Source organism: Carcharhinus amblyrhynchos, chromosome 17, assembly GCF_965287045.1.
Source record: "Carcharhinus amblyrhynchos chromosome 17, sCarAmb.v2.hapA, whole genome shotgun sequence".
NCBI classification, from domain to species: Eukaryota; Metazoa; Chordata; class Chondrichthyes; order Carcharhiniformes; family Carcharhinidae; genus Carcharhinus; species Carcharhinus amblyrhynchos.
Genome location: NC_137340.1, coordinates 56,428,254 through 56,448,319, shown reverse-complemented (window position 1 = coordinate 56,448,319; position 20,066 = coordinate 56,428,254). Strand labels below are relative to the sequence as shown.

General features: G+C 45.7%; 1 protein-coding gene across 1 annotated transcript in view; it reads right to left on the bottom strand.

Annotated features, from left to right (window-relative positions):
- The window catches only part of LOC145354547 (uncharacterized), a 136,541-nt gene that overhangs the window by 6,296 nt on the left and 110,179 nt on the right, over window positions 1-20,066 (bottom strand). The window contains exons 58-59 of the mRNA XM_080205999.1: window positions 18,279-18,401; window positions 10,261-10,311 (exon numbers count right to left, since the gene is read on the bottom strand). Of these exons, the coding sequence (XP_080062125.1) occupies window positions 10,261-10,311; window positions 18,279-18,401 (174 nt within the window). The remainder of the gene's footprint in view (window positions 1-10,260; window positions 10,312-18,278; window positions 18,402-20,066) is intronic.

Sequence of the window (20,066 nt, the reverse complement as noted above, 5' to 3'; positions counted from 1 at the left end):
TCTAGGGCAGTGGATAGAGGAGAGCCGGTGGATGTGGTCTTTCTGGATTTTCAGAAGGCGTTTGACAAGGTACCTCACAAGAGGTTATTGCAGAAGGTCAGGGGACATGGAGTTGGGGGTAGGGTGTTAGCGTGGATAGAGGATTGGTTGTCAAATAGGAGGCAGAGAGTGGGGTTCAATGGGTGCTATTCGGATTGGCGGTTGGTGACTAGTGGGGTGCCCCAGGGGTCGGTGCTGGGGCCTCAGCTATTTACCATTTATATAAACAAAGAACAACACAGCACGGGAAACAGGCCCTTCGGCCCAACGAGCCCACGCCGCCGTCCTACTATCTCAGTGACCTATTCATGATTTTAGTCTACGTCTAACGTGCGAGGATCAGGGAGGTCCAATTTAGGGACAATTTTAGTACCCAATCAATCAGCCTAAAAGCACATCTTTGGGGGATGTGGGAGGAAACCGGAGCACCCGGAGGAAACCCACGCAACCACGGGGAGAACGTGCAAACTCCCACAGACACAGGCCCAAATCCATGTGTCCGCACAGCAACAGAGATAGTCTCTGAGCTGTCATGTTGCCCTCGAGATGGTCCAGTTTAAGCACACTAACGACACATGAAGCAATAGGCAACTCCCGAAGCAACATCCAAGAGCAGCCCACTACAACCTGCCGCCTGCATGCCCCTTGCTGGACTTAAATGCCTGTGGAGACAAAAAAATTCATTATTAAACAGGCAAAGACTAACATTCCTGAGGCAAAATGTATTCCCAAGCCTACAATGTTCAGTAAGGCCTACTATATCCCCCTATATGTAGCCCGCTCATATGGCTGTCTAAGTGACTCTTAAACAACCCTAGCGTGCCTGCTTCCACCACCTTACTCGGCAGTGCATTCCACACCCCCACTACCCTTTGCGTGAAAAACTGCCCTCTAATATTTGTCTTATACCTAGCCCCCCTCACCCTAAGCCCGTGACCCCTCGTTCTATCCATTTCTAGTAGCGGAAAAAGCTTACCACCATTTACTCTATCTATCCCCTTCATAATCTTATAAACCTCTATTAGATCCCCCCTCAGCCGACGTCTCTCAAGGGAAAACAGCCCAAGTTCATCCAATCTTTCCTCGTAAGACAGCCCTTCCATACCAGGCAACATCCTGGTAAATCTCCTCTGCACTCTCTCCAGGATCTCTACATCCTTCCGGTAGTACGGCGACCAGAACTGGACACAGTACTCCAAGTGAGGCCTAACCAACGTTCTATACAACTGCAACATCAAACTCCTACTCTTATATTCTATACCTCTTCCTATGAAGGCTAACATACCATACGCTTTCCTCATCACATTCTGCACCTGTACCGACACCTTCAGGGACTTATGCACTTGCACCCCCAGGTCTCTCTGCGTATCTATACTCCGGATAGTTCTACCTTTTATCGTATAACTCCCCTCCACATTATTCCGGCCAAAGTGCATCACCTCGCATTTCTCCGGATTAAATTCCATTTGCCATCTATCTGCCCAATCTACCAGCCTGTCTATGTCCTGTTGCATTGCCAGGCACTGCTCCTCAGTACCCGCCAATCCAACCATCTTGGTGTCATCAGCAAATTTGCTGATCACACCACCTACCCCCTCTTCCAAGTCATTAATATATACCACAAATAGAAGAGGTCCAAGTACCGAGCCCTGCGGCACACCACTGGTGACAGGCCTCCAATTGGAAAAGGAGCCTTCCACTACTACTCGCTGTCTCCTCCTCCCAAGCCAGTTCTCCACCCATCTACATACCTGGCCTTGTATCCCATGAGCCTTCACCTTTTCTATCAGCCTACCATGAGGGACCTTGTCAAACGCCTTACTGAAATCCATATAGACAACATCAACGGCTTGTCCTTCGTCAACCGTTTTTGTCACCTCTTCAAAAAATTCCACTAGATTCGTAAGGCACGACCTCCCTGTAACGAAGCCATGCTGCGTATCCCTGATCAGATTGCAGCGCTCCAGATGTTCATACATCCTATCCTTGAGGATCCTCTCCATTAGCTTGCCTATAACTGAAGTCAAGCTCACCGGCCTATAATTCCCTGGGTTATCCCGCTGACCCTTCTTAAACAACGGTACTACATTTGCAATGCGCCAATCCTCTGGGACCTCACCTGTGTCCAAAGAAGAGACAAAGATTTGCGTCAGAGGCCCAGCAATTTCATCCCTCACCTCCCTTAACAGCCTGGGATAGATGCCATCAGGCCCTGGAGATTTATCCGTCTTTATACTATCTAAGAGTCCCAACACTTCTTCCCTCGTGATGACTATATCCCTCAACGGATCCTCAAACTCCTCAAGCACAGCACCAGACATCAGGCCCCTCTCCTGCGTGAATACCGACGCAAAGTATTCATTCAGGATCTCCCCCATTCCCCCAGGCTCCAAGCATAGTTCCCCTCCTCTGTCCCTGAGAGGGCCAATCTTCCCTCTAACCATCCTTTTATTTCTAACATAGGAGTAAAATGCCTTAGGATTTTCTTTAATCCTACCCGCCAAAGCCATTTCATGGCCCCTTTTTGCCTTTCTGATGCCCCTTTTAAGTTCTCTCCTACATTCTCTGTATTCCTCTAACGCTATCTCTGTCCTCAAATGCCTAGATCTAATGTACGCCTCCCTCTTCCTCCTGACCAGGTCCTCAATATCCCTAGTTACCCACGGCTCTCTAATCCTACCCTTCCCATCCTTCCTCTTGACCGGCACGTGCCTTTCCTGCAAAGATTTTAGTTTTCCCTTGAGAGACTCCCACATACCCAGCGTCGACCTGCCATCAAGCAGCTTACCCCAGTCCGTATCTTTAAGATCCTGCCTAATCCGGTTGTATCTAGCCCTCCCCCAGTTTAACACCCTCCCCTTAGGACAGGCTTCATCTTTATCCATTAATATCTTAAACCAGACAGAGTTGTGGTCACTGTTAGCCACCTGCTCTCCTACTTCAACGTCAACCACCTGCCCAGGCTCATTCCCCAGAACCAAGTCCAGTATAGCCCCCTCCCTGGTCGGGCTATCCACATACTGCTCCAGGGATCCTTCCATTACACACTGTACAAATTCCTCCCCGTCAGCACCCTCTGATCTCGGCACCTTCCAGTCTACCCCGGGGAGATTAAAATCTCCCACTACCACCACCCTATTCTTCCTGCACTTATCTAGAATGTCCCTACTTATCCCTTCTTCCACAGCCCTCAGGCTGTTGGGCGGTCTGTAGTACACACCCAACATAGTAACATCTCCCTTCCTATTCCTCAACTCCACCCATAGCGACTCGATTCCTATATCCTCTATTCCTCCCTCCCTCTGCACTGCTATGATGCAATCCTTAACTAACAACGCCACTCCCCCACCTCTCTGTGACCCTCCCCTATCATGCCTGAAGCACTTATACCCGGGAACATTCAACTGCCAGTCCTGCCCTTCCTTCAACCAAGTCTCTGTCACCGCCACCACTTCCAACTTCCTTTCGAACATTATTGCCTTCAGTTCATCTGTTTTGCCAGTCACACTCCTAGCATTGAAACACATGCACCGAAGACACTCAGAAACAATTCGATCCTTCTTCCTACCCTCTGGGCTTACCCTATCCCCAATCCCAGTTCCGTCCACATCCCCACCCCCCCTCCATATTAGTTTAAACCCTGCCGAAACACTCCAGCTAACCTTCCAGCTAAGATATTCACACCCTTCCCAGTTAACTGTACCCCATCCCTCTTATATATTTGCCCCTCTTTCATAAAGACTTCCCGATGGTCTACGAATCTAAAACCCTCTGCCCTACACCAATCCTTCAACCACGCATTGAGTTGGAGTATCTCATTATTTCTAGCCCTGCTAGCCCCAGGCACCGGCAGCAGCCCAGAGAACGCCACCCTGGAGGCCCTACATTTCAGCCTAGCCCCCAACTCCCTGAACTGCCTACGTATGTCCCCCCTGCACTTTGTTCCTACATCCTTCTCTCCTATGTGCACTATCACATCAGACTTGGTCCCTCCACCCTTCAAAATTCCCTCTACCCTTTCTGAAACATCCTGTACCCCTGCCCCAGGGAGGCAGACTACCATCCTGGAGTCCCGCTTTTGCCCACAGAACCGCCTGTCAATCCCTTTGACTCTCCCATCCCCCACCACTATCTCACACCCTGCACTCTTCCCTTCCTCCGAGGTATTCTGATCTCCCTCCCTTGCCTTCTCTACCCCAGCTGTCACCCCACCCTTGATATTCCGGGATAATTCCTCTGGGGCGGTCCTAGTGCCACGACTCCTTTTCTTTTTGCTCTTCCTAACTGTGACCCATCCGTCTCTCCTCCTAGGTCCTGGTATCTGCTCAGTGTTACTGTCCCTATCCATTATATAGATGATCTGGAGGAGGGAACCGAGTGCAGGGTGTCGAAATTTGCTGATGACACCAAGATTGGGGGAAAGGCAAATTGTGCGGAGGGTGTGGAGAGTCTGCAGAAGGATCTAGATAGGCTGGGCGAATGGGCCAGGAAATGGCAAATGGAATTTAATGTTGGCAAGTGTGAGGTGGTCCACTTTGGTAGGAAGAATGGTAGGAAGGACTATTAGTTACGTGGCGAAAAACTGCAACAGGCGACGGTGCAGAGGGACCTCGGGGTCCTTGTGCATGAGTCGCAAAAACCCAGCTTGCAGGTGCAGCAGGTGGTCAGGAAGGCGAATGGGATGCTGGCCTTCATAGCGAGGGGGATTGAATATAAAAGTAGGGAGGTCTTGCTGCAGCTGTATAGGGCATTGGTGAGGCCGCAGCTGGAGTACTGTGTGCAGTTTTGGGCGCCGCACCTGCGCAAGGATATTTTGGCCCTGGAGGGAGTGCAGAGGAGGTTTACTAGGCTGATACCGGAGTTGAGGGGATTGAGCTACGAGGAGAGGCTGAATAAACTAGGCTTGTACTCGTTAGAGTTTAGAAGAATGAGGGGAGATCTCATTGAGACGTATAAGATGATGAATGGGATGGATAGGATAGAGGTGGAGAGACTCTTCCCGCTCAAAAAAGACAGTAGGACTAGGGGGCACAGCCTCAAGATAAAGGGGAGGCGGTTTAGAACGGAGTTGAGGAGGAACTTCTTCACTCAAAGGGTGGTGAATCTCTGGAATTCTCTGCCCGTTGAAGTGGTGGAGGCTGCCTCGCTAAATATTTTTAAGAAGCGGGTTGATGGGTTCTTGATAAGAGAGGGGATTAAGGGTTATGGGGAGAGGGCGGGAAAGTGGAACTGAGCCACAACAGATCAGCCATGATCTTATTGAATGGCGGGGCAGGCTCGAAGGGCTAGATGGCCTACTCCTGCTCCTATTTCTTATGTTCTTATGTTCTTATGTAAACCGCCCCCCCTTTATCTTGAGGCTGTGCCCTCTAGTCCTACTGTCCTTTCTGAGCGGGAAGAACCACTCCACCTCTACCCTATCCATCCCTTTCATCATCTTATACGTCTCAATGAGATCTCCCCTCATTCTTCTAAACTCTAACGAGTACAAGCCCAGTCTATTCAGCCTGTCCTCATGGCTCAACCCCCTCAACTCTGGTATCAACCTAGTGAACCTCCTCTGCACTCCCTCCAAGGCCACAATATCCTTGCGCAGGTGCAGCGAGCAAAACTGCACACAGTACTCCAGCTGCGGCCTCACCAGTGCCCTGTACAGTTGCAGCAAGACCTCCCTACTTTTATATTCAATCCCCCTCGCTATGAAGGCCAACATCCCATTTGCCTTCCTGACCACCTGCTGCACCTGTAGGCTGGGTTTTTGCGACTCATGCACAAGGACCCCCAGGTCCCTCTGCACCGTAGCATGCTGCAGCTTTTCGCCCTGTAAGTAGTAGTCCTTCCTACCATTATTCCTACCAAAGTGGATAACCTCACACTTGCCAACATTGTATTCCATCTGCCAGGTCCTTGCCTATTCGCCCAGCCTATCTAGATCCCTCTGCAGACTTTCCACACCCTCCGCACAATTTGCTTTTCCACTTATCTTGTGTCATCAGCAAATTTCGACACCATACACTCGGTTCCCTCCTCCAGATCATCTATATAAATGGTAAATAGCTGAGGCCCCAGCACCGACCCCTGGGGCACTCCACTAGTCACCAACCGCCAATCCGAATAGCACCCATTGACACCCACTCTCTGCCTCCTATTTGACAGCCAATCCCCTATCCACGCTAACACCCTACCCCCAACACCATGCCCCCTAACCTTCTGTAACAACCTTTTGTGCAGCACCTTATCAAACGCCTTCTGAAAATCGAGAAACACCACATCCACCGGTTCCCCTCTATCCACCGCACTAGACACATCCTCATAGAATTCCAATAAATTCGTCAGACACAACTTCCCCTTAATGAAACCATGCTGCGTCTGCTCTATCAAACAATTCTTCTCAAGATGCCTCGCTATTTTCTCCTTGATTACGGATTCGAGCATTTTTCCTACAACAGACATTAAACTAACCGGCCTATAATTCCCTGCCTTTTGCCTGCTACCCTTTTTAAACAGCGGCGTAACATTAGCCATCTTCCAATCTTACGGCACTTCCCCGGAATCCAGCGAGGTTTGGAAAATAATCACCAAGGCATCCACTATCACCTCCACCACTTCCTTCAGAAACCTTGGATGCATTCCATCCGGTCCTGGGGACTTGTCCACCGTCAGTCCCTCTAGTCTGTCGAGCACCACCTCTCTAGTAACAATGATCTCATTCAGGCCCTCCACTCCTACCATCTTTCCATCGTTAACACCCGGCAAACTATTCGCGTCCTCCTCCGTGAAGACCGAAGCTAAAAAGTTATTCAAGACCTCAGCCATTTCCTCATCCCCCACCACTAAATCCCCCCTCTCATCCCGTAAGGGTCCAACATTCACCCTAGCCAGCCTTCTCCTTTTTATATATTTATAAAAACTCTTACTATCCTTTTTTATATTTAGCGCTAGCCCAGCTTCATAGTGTATCCTTCCTTTCTTTATCAACTTCTTTGTCATTCTTTGTTGATATTTAAACCTCTCCCAATCCTCTTCTCGCCCACTACTCTTAGCCACTCTAAATGCGTCAGCTTTTAATTTAATACTCTCTTTTACCTCCTTCGTTATCCACGGCTGATTATCTCTCCTCCTACGATCCTTTTTTACCATCGGAATAAATTTCTGCTGAGCACCAAGAAAGATCTCCTTAAAGATCCTCCACTGTTCCTCTCCAAACATCCAAGCAAGCTGCAAACTCACTGAGACCAAACAACTTACTATTCTACCTGTCTTTGTCCCGTCAGCAAATTTAACATCAAAAATTATTAACACAAATTGCAAACAGTTGATGTCCTGGCACTGATCTCTGTGGTACACCACATTACATCTTGCCAACACAAAAAAAGACTCATTTATGCTTCCTGTTAAAAAGCCAATCTTCAATCCATGAGCTTTTATTTTCCACAATAACCTTTGATGCGACCCTGATCAAATGTCTTCTGGAAATCTGAGTACAGTACATCCACTGGTTCCCCTTTATCCACAGAACAGGATACTTCCTGAAATAACTTCAATAATTTGGTTAAACATGATTTCCCTTTCAGAAAACCATATTGATTCTGCCTGATTACCTTAAGCTTATCCGAGTATCTTGCTGTAACATTTTTAATAATAGCTGCTAACATTTTTCCGTGATAGATGTTGAGGTAACATGTCCATCCTATTGAAATCATTGGATTGAAAAATTGAGCAATTTCCACAATTGTTACTCAGGCAGTAAATAGAAAATTAGCTCCATTGAGACAAAGGGAAGAAAACAGATTGAAATACAGAGAGAGAGAGAGAGACTGAGGGACAACAAGACAGAAAGAGAGAGACACTGTGGGACAGAGAGACAGAGAGAGAGAGACACTGAGGGACAGTGAGACAGAGAGAGAGACACTGAGGGACAGTGAGACAGAGATAGAGACACTGAGGGACAGTGAGGCAGAGAGAGACACCAAGGGACAGTGAGACGGAGAGAGAGAGAGATACTGAGGGACAGAGAGAGAGAGAGACACTGCGGGACAGTGAGACGGAGAGAGACACTGAGGCACAGTGAGACAGAGAGAGAGAGAGACACTGAGGAACAGTGAGACGGAGAGAGACAGACACTGCATGACAATGAGAGAGAGAGAGAGAGAGACACTGCGGGACAGAGAGAGACAGACACTGCGGGACAGTGAGACAGACAGAAACACTGCAAAGGACAGTGAGATGGACAGCGAGAGACAGACAGCGAGGGAACTGAATTACTGGCTGGGTGAATCTGCCTGTAGCAGGTTCTCAGACAGTGCGTTCCTGAACTGAATCACTGGGCGAGAAATCTTTCTCTCAGATCACTTTAACTTCTTTTCCCAATAATGTTAAATTCTGCCTTCTGGTATCAACCCTTTCATGTGCGCTCAGTTTCTATTTATCAGATCCCTGGATGGGGCAGGGCCAGGGGGAATTAACTTGTCTGTTATTTCTTTAAAAGAGAATGGAATCTTGGAGTTGTGATGCTGTAGATGCTTTCTGTTGGGAATCGAGAGCAGCTAGCCCCCAAGTGGGGAAGGATTGAGGCTTCACTACAGGAGTTAAAAATGGTTTTCACGCTGGGTGTTGTGGAAGGAGAAGCTGCTGTGTTGGAAATAAACCTGTCTTAAGGTACAGGCTGGCTTCAGACTTTCCTCAATATGTGGTTAATGGAGTTAACACTAGGTGCTAAATTCCAGCTGAGGCCTAACTAATAGCAAATTCAATAGAATCTCCTTGCTCTTGTACTCTATGGCCAGAAGTTTACCGTCCCACCCGTTATGGGAATCGGAGCAGGTGGGGATTGGACCACGTAAAACTCTCTTGACCTTGGGTGGAATTTTATGGTTTCAGGAGGAGCAAGGCCATAAAATCCCACCCTTTATCCCTATTAATGAAACCCAGGATACTGTATACTTTATTAACTGCTCCCTCACCTTGTCCTGCCATCTCACATTTATACCCAGCTCCTTCTGCTCCTCTACATTCTTTTTAGATTTATAACTGGAGTAGATTTGTAAACAGATATTACAAGGCAGGTTTTAAGGAGTGTCTTAAAGGAGGAAAGTCCGGTATGAGGCAGAGATCGAGGGAGGGAATTCCAGAGCTTAAGGTCAAGGTAACTGAAGCATGGCCACCAATGATGGAGCAAAGAAATGGGAAGAACACAAAAGACCAGGATGAGAGAGATGCAAATAGCTCAGAGAGTTACATAGAACATAGAACATTACAGCGCAGAACAGGCCCTTCGGCCCACGATGTTGCGCCGACCAGTTACAAAAACAATGACCCACTAGCCTATACCAATCCCTTTTCGTCCATAAACCTATCCAGAGATCTCTTAAACGCCCCCAAACTAGACGCATTTACAACTGCAGCAGGCAGGGCATTCCAATCCCTCACCACCCGCTGGGTAAAGAACCTACCCCTGACATCCGTCCTGTAGCTACCCCCCCTTAATTTAAAGCCATGCCCCCTCGTGCTAGCTTTCTCCATCCGAGGAAAAAGGCTATCACTATCCACCCTATCTAAACCTCTAATCATCTTATATGTTTCAATAAGATCCCCTCTTAGCCGCCTTCTTTCCAACGAAAACAACCCTAGATCCCTCAGTCTCTCCTCATAGGACCTCCCCACCATACCAGGCAACATCCTAGTAAACCTCCTCTGCACCCTCTCCAACGCCTCCACATCCTTCTTGTAATGCGGGGACCAGAACTGCACACAGTACTCCAAGTGCGGCCGCACTAGAGTAGTGTACAGTTGCAACATTACACTGCGACTCCTAAATTCAATCCCCCTACCAATAAACGCCAAGACACCGTACGCCTTCTTGACAACCTTATCTACTTGATTCCCAGTTGTGAGGTAGAAGGAGGTTAAAGAGATGAGGGAGGGGTTTGGAGGACAAAGACTTGGAGGGATTTGAAAACAAGGACAAGAATTTTAAAATTAAGTTGTATGAATGGGAGCCAATGTGGGTCAGCATGCACACCGTGAGGTGAATGGGGTCAGTGAGATCAAACCACAGGCAGTCAGGTATTGGTGACCTCAAATTTTGTCTGATGTTTAAAATTGTTCTTTGGACACAGTCAAAGAGGAGAGAGATCGGAAACAGTTACAGAGTGCTGATATAGTTGAGCATGGATCAGATCCAATTGATTCACAAACTCAATCATAAAGGAAGTGCCTCACCTCCTGTGTGCCTGGTCTCCTTTCCTGATGCTGCTTGTTGTTCCTTGTAAGCTAGAAAGGATAAAAGTGGATTTTAAGAACAAAAATATGAAAGACTTACATTCTTATAGTGTTATGTATTTCTATTAATTCTGATCTGATTTGATTTATTATTGTCACATGTATTAATATACAGTGAAAAGTATTGTTTCTTGTGCACTATACAGACAAAGCATACCGTTCATAGAAAAGGAAACGAGAGGGTGCAGAATGTAGTGTTACAGTCATAGCTAGGGTGTGAAGAAAGATCAATTTAATGCAAGGTAAGTCTATTCAAAAGTTGACAGCAGCAGGGAAGAAGCTGTTCTTGAGTCGGTTGATAAGTGATCTCAGATTTTTGTATCTTTTTCCTGACAGAAGAAGGTAAAAGAGGGAATGTCCGGGGAGCATGGGGTCCTTAATTATGCTGGCTGCTTTTCTGAGGCAGTGGGAAATGTACACAGGGTCAATGGATGGGAAGCTGGTTTGAGTGATGGACTGAGCTTCGTTCATGACCCTTTGTAGTCTTTTGCGGTTTTGGACAACATAAAGAATGGTTTCTATGTTGTATCTATAAAAGTTGGTGAAGGTTGTAGCAAAGATGCCAAATTTGTTTAGTCTTCTGACAGTGTAGAGGTGTTGCTGGCTTTCCTAACTATAGTACTGGTGTGGAGGGTTCAGAACAGGTTTTTGATGATCTGGACACCTAAAAACCTGAAGCCCTAGCCTATTTCTACTTCATCTCCATTGATTAGACAGGGGCATGTTCTCCTTTATGCTTCCTGAAGTCAATGACTATCTCCTTCATTTTGCTGACATTGAGAAATTGTTGTCATTACACCAGTTCATCAGATTCTCTATCTCATTGCTGTACTTTGTCTCGTCATTGTTTGAGATCTGACCCACTATGGTGGTGTCATCAGCAAACTTGAAAATTGAGTTGGAGTGGAATTTGGCCTCACAGCCCTAAATGTATAAGGAGTACAGTAGGGGGCTGAGAACACGGCCTTGTGGGACACTGGTGTTCAGGATGATCGTGGAGGAGGTGTTGTTGCCTGTCCTTACAGATTGTGGTCTGAGAGTTAGGAAGTTCAGGATCCAGTTGCAGAGGGAGGAGCTGAGCCCCAGGCCACAGAGATAGGTCTTGGCTTACTAAGCTCTGCTGTATTAATGTATTCACCAGGAGTGATGCCCCAAGTCCCTGGTGCAGGAAACAGGCAGAGATGAAGCAGCCATGTAAATACACACCCATAAAAAAGTTCCGTTTTTAACCCTCTGTGCTTCCTAGCATCATTCTCCAACATACAACATAGAAACTGCCAACTGGGATGATGAATGATACAGCTAGCCACCCAGGAAAACACTTACCCAGGAAAACCGCAAGAATGGAAAAGTTAGAAAATAGTGTTTTTGCAATTGTTCCGGACTCGACAGGCTCCGTGTACATGAGTAACTGTATTCTGCAGTAATTATAGACTGGGTGTGTTAAACAAAGACTGAAGCTTGGGGTGTTGCCTTGTGTAAAAAAAAATCAAGGTAGCTGCTAAAACACATTGTGAAGTATGTGGAAACCTCCATCAGGAACAAACCAGCAGGAGGTTTCAGCAGTGTGGGAGCCTTTGATGAAAATGTTGAACAATGCAATCCGATATCGAGCATTTTGACTATTGTGTGTAGGCAAACAAAATAGCTGAAGATGTTACCGTGCCATCTTTCCTGAGCGCGATGGGGGAGAAAGCATTTAATCTCCTCCGTAGTTTAGAGAAACCGGAGAAGCCAGGCTCTAAAGCGTATGACTAGATCATCGATATTTTACAAGCACATTTTCCATTGAAACCTTTGGTGGATTGCACAGTGCTTCAGATTCCATAAAATGAAACTAAGGGGGGAGTCAATTGTGTAATCCATGACTGTGCTAAAGAGATTGCAAAATATTATTGAGTTTGGAGATGTGCTGAATGACACTATTCAAGACAGATTTGTTTGTGGTCTGTTTGAAGGAATACAGAAACAGTTGTGAACAGAGAGTAACTTTATTCTGAAAAAGGCTGTGAAAATTGTTTCTATGGAACTGACTGCTAAAGAAACTTAGAGTGAAGGGCAAGGCTGGTAGGCGTCAGGAACCCTGGATATTGAGGTCCTGGCAAGAAGAAGAAAGAGGCACACGGCATGCACAGACAGCTGAGATCAAGTGGATCTCTTGAAGAGTATAGGGGGTGTAGGAGTAGAGTTAAGAGAGAAATCAGGAGGCAAAAACGGGACATGAATTGTTTTGGCAGATAAGGCAAAGGAGAATCCAAAGAGCTACTACAAATACACAAAAGAGTACCAAGGGAAAGAGTGGGACCTCTTAGGATCAACAAGATAATCTATGTGCAGATCAACAAGAGATGGGCAAGATTCAAAACAAAAAATTCTCATTAGCATTTACTGTTGAGAAAAGCATGGATGTTAGGGAACATGGGAAAATAAATATTGATGTCCTGAGGAGTGTACATATTACAGAGGAGGTGGTGCTGGAAGTCTTAAAGCACATCAAAGTAGATAAATCCCCAGGACCTGATGAAGTGTATCCCAGGACATTGTGGGAGGCTGGGGAGGAAATTGTGGGTCCCCTAGCAGAGATATTTGAATCATCAATAGTCACGGGTGAGGTGCCTGAAGACTGGAGAGTGGCAAATGTTGTGCCTTTGTTTAAAAAGAGCTGCAGGGAAAAGCCTGAGAACTACAGGCCAGTGATCCTCACATCTGTGATGGGTAAATTGTTGGAAGGTATTTTGAGAGACAGGATCTACAGGCATTTAGAGATGCAAGGACTGATTAGGGACAGTCAGCATGGCTTTGTGAGTGGAAAATCATGTCTCACAAATTTAATTGAGTTTTTTGAAGGGGTAACCAAGAAGGTAGATGAGGGCAGTGCAGTTGATGTTGTCTACATGGACTTTAGCAAGGCCTTTGACAAAGTACTACATGGTAGGTTGTTGCATAAGATTAAATCTCACGGAATCCAGGGTGAGATATCTAAATGAATTCAAAATTGGCTTCTTGACAAAAGCCAGACAGTGGTTGTAAAAGGTTGTTTTTCAAACTGGAGGCCTGTGACCAGCGGTGTGCCTCAGGGATCAGTGCTGGACCCACTGTTATTTGTCATTTATATTAATGATTTGGATGAGAATATAGGAGGCATGGTTAGTAAGTTTGCAGATGAGACCAAGATTGGTAGCATAGTGGACAGTGAAGAAAGGTCTCGCCAATTGCAGCTGGATCTTGATCAATTGGCCCAGTGGGCTGACGAATGGCAGATGGAGTTTAATTTAGACAAATACGAGGTGATACATTTTGGTAGATTGAACCAGGGCAGGACTTACTCAGTTAATGGGAGAGCATTGGGGAGAGTTACAGAACAAAAAGATCTAGAGGTACATGTTCATAGCTCCTTGAAAGTGGAGTCACAGGTGGACAGGGTGGTGAAGAAGGCATTCAGCATGCTTGGTTTCATCGGTCAGAACACTGAATACAGGAGTTGGGATGTCTTGTTAAAGTTGTACAAGACATTGGTAAGGCCACACTTGGAATACTGTGTGCAGTTCTGGTCACCGTAGTATAGAAAAGATATTATTAAACTAGAAATAGTGCAGAAAAGATTTACTACGATGCTACTGGGAGTTGATGGTTTGAGTTATAAGGAGAGGCTGAATAGACTGTGATTTTTTTCTCTGGAGTGTAGGAGGCGAAGTGGTGACTTTATAGAGATCTATAAAATAATGAGGGGCATAGACAAGATAGATAGTCAATATCTTTTCCCAAGGTAGTGGAGTCTAAAACTAGAGGGCATAGGTTTAAGGTGAGAGGGGAGAAATTCAAAAGAGTCCAGAGGAGCAATTTTTTCACAGTGGGTGGTGAGTGTCTGGAACAAACTGCCACAGTTAGTAGTAGAGGCAGGTACAATTTTATTATCTAAAATGTATTTAGATAGTTACACGGGTACGATGGGTATAGAGGGATATGGGCCAAATGCAGGCAATTGGGATTAGCCTTGGGATTTTGAAAAAAAGGGCGGCATGGACAAGTTGGGCCGGAGGGCCTGTTTCCCTGCTGTAAGCCTCTATGAGTCTATGATTCTAAAGAAGTTCAGCTCTGGAGTTCATGTACTCGAACGGAGACTGAATTGACACATAAGAACCTTGAAATTCATACGTGTCACCGCTGCATTTTGCAGCGGAATGCTGGTGTACTGACATAGGGCAGGATTTTCTGGCCCCACGCTCCTAGACCAGAAGTCAATGGACCTTTAAATGGTCCGCCAAATTTTCTGCCCCGCTCGCTATAATTCAGATGGCAGGTGGGATGGAAAATTTCCATCCGTGGTATGTGGAAACTTTGAGAAAAAATGGACACAGCACACACCTGCTGGAAAAACAAGCAAGCTCCAAGTAAAAATACAAAACAAGAATAAACTAAGACAGCATTTAAACAAAACAAAAGGAAAAATGGTCCTGCAGTACAAAAGGATTGAAAAAACATAGCAACTCACAGTCTGGGGAGGAATTATCTCTGAATGTGCTAGCCATCGCTTGTGCTACATACCAATACTAGGCCACACCACTGCTGGATGGAAGGATGGAAGTTGACACGGGGGCAGCAGTCTCCCTGCTGCCAGAGACTGTTTACAAGGAGAAACTTAAACACATTCTTTTGAAGCTGTGAAGGACAGTTATGACGATGTACAGAGATGAAGTGCTCCCACTGAAGGGGTGCATCAAATTAGCTATGCAACTTATGGGCAAACAGTAGGTTTGTCTCTACATTTAGTAAAGGGCAACTATCCAGCATTGATGGGTCGTACAAGGCTGGAGAAGATTTGATGGAACTGGGTCAAAGTCAATATGATGACCAATGGAGAATCAGATCTCTCAAAAAAAAATAACAGGAGAAGGCAAGCAAAATGCTTGAAGGCAAGGTGTGTAGTATATGCTATTAGGCCGAAGTCGGAGATTAATTTTGAATAACTTGCAAAGCTGGGAGTCTTGTCGACTCTATCATTAAGAAAGCCCATTGATGCCTCTACTTTCTCAAAAGACTAAGGAAATTTGGCATGTCAGTGATGACTCTCACCAATTTTTACAGATGCACCATAGAAAGCATTCTTTCTGGTTGTATCACAGCTTGGTATGGGCTCCTGCTCTGCCCAAAACTGCAAGGAACTACAAAGGGTCATGAATGTAGCCCAATCCATCACGCAAACCAGCCTCCCATCCATTGACTCTGTCTACAATTCCGCTGCCTTGGCAAAGCAGCCAGCATAATTGAGGACCCCAAGCATCCTGGATATTCTCTCTTCCACCTCCTTCCATCAGAAAAAAGACGCAAAAGTCTGAGGTCACGTACCAACCGACTCAAGAACAGCTTCTTTCCTGCTGCCTTTTGAATGAACCTACCTTACATTAAGTTGATCTTTCTCTCTACCCTAGCTATGGCTGTAACAATACATTCTACATTCGCTCCTTTCCTTCTCTATGAACAGTCTGCTTTATCTGATAGCGCGCAAGAAACAATACTTTTCACTATGTACTAATACATGTGACAATAATAAATCAAATCAAAGTCTTGGAACTTGTCAGTGTCAGTGAATGAGCCACACCAATAGTTCCAATCATCATTAAGGATGGATGCATAAGGATTTGCAGAGACTTCAAGTTCTCCATTAATTCAATATTAAGTGCTGAACAGTACCCGTTACCCCATTTTGAAGACTTGTTTGTAGGATTGGCAGGAAGCCAATATTTCGGCAAAATTAACCTGAGCTAGGCTTATTTACAGATGAATTGGAAAGTAGTCACAGGAATTTCTGACGGCCATGACTCATAAATGCTTATTCCAATAACAAAGGTTGCCATTTGTTATCACCTCAGCTCCTGCATTGTTTCAAAGAACAGTGCATCAGATCCTGAGTGAACTGAGTGGAGTCCAGTTTTAACAGGATAACATTCTAGTCACTGGAAGAGACAAAATCAAACATCTTTGGATGCTGCTGTTTAATGACTGGAAAATTATGGTCTGAGAGTCCACAAGGACGAGTGTGAGTTCTTCCAGTCCATCACTGAGTATTCAAGACGCACGATTAATGCTACAGGTCTTCACAAATCTCCTTCTAAGGTTAAGGTTAAACAGAGGCAGCTGCACCTCGGAATATTAATCAGATACGTTCCTTTCCAAGATTGATGAACTACTATGGAAGATTTGTTCCAAACTTGGCAACAATTCCGAAACAGTTACACAACCTCGTGTCAGAATAAGAATGGGAGCGGTCAGATCAATGCCGAACTTGTTTTGGACTTGCTGGGAATGTTCAAGTTATTTTTGTGCTGCAGAAAATATGGATAGACCTTACGCAATGTCCCAGAAAACAGCAATGGGATAATGACAGGATAATCCATTTTAAAAATATTGGTGAGAGATAAAGGTTAGCCAGAAGTGTGGAAAGATTGTCTGTTCCAAATATCGCATGGGATCCTTGATTCCACTCGGGGGGGCACTTCTGACAGCATAGCACCCCATTAGTACTGAACCTCATCATCCAAAATGTTTGTCAGACACTCCGAGTCACTGAAAGCTATCAGTCATGTGTAACAAATAATTAGGAAGGCAAATGGTATGTTTGGTCTCCTTATCTAAGGAAGGATATACTGGAATGCAACAGAAGTTCAACACACTGATTCCTGGGATGGCAAGATTGACATATGAGGAAAGATTGGAGGAACTGGCCTCTATCCCCTGGAGTTTCATAGAATGAGGAGTGATCTTATTCTCCTAGGGTGTGACCGGGTGGATGTGGGTACAATGCTTCCCCTGGCTGGTGAGTCTAGATGTGGAAATGCTGGTGTTGGATGGGGTAAACACAGTAAGAAGTTTCACAACACCAAGTTAAAATCCAACAGGTTTATTTGGTAGAAAATGCCACTAGCTTTCGGAGTGCTCCAGCTATGTCGAGGGCATCCTGAAACCCATTATACAAAGAACCCCCAGATTTTGTCGCGACACTACAGACTTCCTCCGGAAACTCAGCACACATGGAGCAGTTGAACCAGGAGCACTCCTTGTCACAATAGATGTCTCGGCACTCTACACTAGCATCCCCCACGACGATGGCATCGCTGCAACTGCCTCAGCACTCAACGCCAACAACTGCCAATCTCCAGATGCAATTTTACAACTCATCCACTTCATCCTGGACCACAATGTCTTCACCTTCAACAACCAGTTCTTCATCCAGACACGTAACAACGTTGGGGACCAAATTCGCACCTCAATAAGCCAACATCTTCATGCACAGGTTCAAACAAGACTTCTCCACCGCATAGGGCCTTCAACCGATGCTATACAGGAGATACATTGATGACATTCTCTTCCTTTGGACTCATGGTGAACAATCACTGAAACAACTATATGAGGACATCAAGTTCCATTCCACCATCAGACTCACCATAGACGCTGTGTGTGTGTGAGTATATTGCTGGGAAAAGGGGAATGTTCTGAACTCAAATCATTTTCTTGCATTTGTATTGAGATCTTTCCAACCGTTCTATCTGGTTTCCTTATGTAATAAATATTTTATTCCTAATATTAAAAATTCCTCAGTGGGCTCCTGTGAATGTGTTCAGTAACTATCCTCCACGGTTTTAAACAAAAGAACAAAATTAGGATCTGTCAAGCCAGTTTTCACACTGGGATCTGATTTGTTCAGGTGTAATTGCAGCTGGGATTGTAACAGGAAGCTTAAACGCTGAGTGTGTTCAGGACAGAAATTGATAGATTTCTGGATACTAATGATATGAAGGGATATGGGAATAGTGCAGGAAAACGGTTGCTATGTTTCTAAAATGATTATGCACAGGATGCTGATTAATCTCACTCTGGGGAATTCTTCTAATGGAAAGAAACTCCCCAACATCAGGAGTTCCCAACACCGAGAAATCCTCCACAACACCCACTGCTCTCACCTCTCAGGTATTCCTCGTATGCTGTCCTGTTCCCATTGAAAAGTTTCTTCCAGTTATCTTCAAGAAAGCTGATTATCCCAGATGTTCCAGAGCTGTGTGATCTGTGCACAGTCCAGCCGTTATCTATAAAGGAGGATGTCAGATCTGATTAAAAGCTGGCAATGTGAATCTGTTTAGTGGACACTGTGATACTAGAGTTGTCATGAAATAACACAAGGTCAGGGCATTTGGATAGAAATTGTTTGATCGGATTACTGTCCAATTACTGGAGGTTAGCAGTTAGAGATGGCAATGAGCAATCATTGAATAGTTCTAACACAGAAAGTGACTATTTGGCCTGTCTTGCCCATGTTAACTTTTTGTAAGAGTAACTCACCTAGCCCCAATCCCCCATCTTTTCCTCACAATTATCTCTCTTCAGATAATGATCCAATTCTCTTTTGAAGGCCACAACTGAATCTGTCTCCACCACACTCTCAGACAGTACATTCCAGATCCAACCCACTCACTGTGTGAATCTGTCTCCACCACACTCTCAGACAGTACATTCCAGATCCTAACCACTCACTGTGTGAATCTGCCTCCACCACACTCTCAGACAGTACATTCCAGATCCTAACCACTCACTGTGTGAATCTGCCTCCACCACACTCTCAGACAGTACATTCCAGATCGCAACAGACACTTCCAGATGCTGAAAGGTGCCCTCATAAGAACAGGATATGGCACTCGACTCATCGATCGACAGTTCCGACGCGCCACAGCGACAAACTGCACTGACCTCCTCAGAAGACAAACACGGGACACAGTGGACAGAGTACCCTTCGTCATCCAGTACTTCCCTGGAGCGGAGAAGCTACGACATCTTCTCCGGAGTCTTCAACATGTCATTGATGAAGACGAACATCTCGCCAAAGCCATCCCCACACCCCCACTTCTTGCCTTCAAACAACCGCACAATCTCAAACATACCATTGTTTGCAGCAAACTACCTAGCCTTCACGAGAATAGTGACCACAACACCACACAACCCTGCCACAGCAGCCTCTGCAAGACATGCCGGATCATTGACACGGATACCATCATCTCACGTGAGAACACCACCCACCAGGTACATGGTACATACACTTGCAACTCGGCCAACATTGTCTACCTGATACGCTGCAGGAAAGGATGTCCCGAGCCATGGTACATTGGGGAGACCATGCAGTTGCTATGACAATGGACGAATGAACATCGCTCGACAATCACCAGGCAAGACTGTTCCCTTCCTGTTGGAGGACACTTCAGCGGTCACGGGCATTCAGCCTCTGATCTTCGGGTAAGCATTCTGCAAGGTGGCCTTCCCGACACACGACAGCACAGAGTCGCTAAGCGGAGACTGATAGCCAAGTTCCATGCACAAGGACGGTCTCAATCGGGATCTTGGGTTCACGTCGCACAGTCTGTAACTCCCATGACTTACCTGGATTTGCAAAATCTCACTAACTGTCCTGTCCGGAGACAATACACATCTCTTTAACCTGTGCTTAACGCTCTCTCCACTCACATTGTCTGTACCTTTAATACTTGATTAGCTTTAAAGATTCACATTCCAATCATTATTTTGTAAATTGAGTTTGTGTCTTTATATGCCCTCTTTGTAAACAGAACTCCCACTCACCTAACGAAGGAGCAACGCTCCAAAAGCTAGTGGCATTTGCTCCCAAATAAACCTGTTGGACTTTAACCTGATATTGTGAGACTTCTTACTTACGGTGAGTCTGGAACCAGGGGACAGTCTCAAAA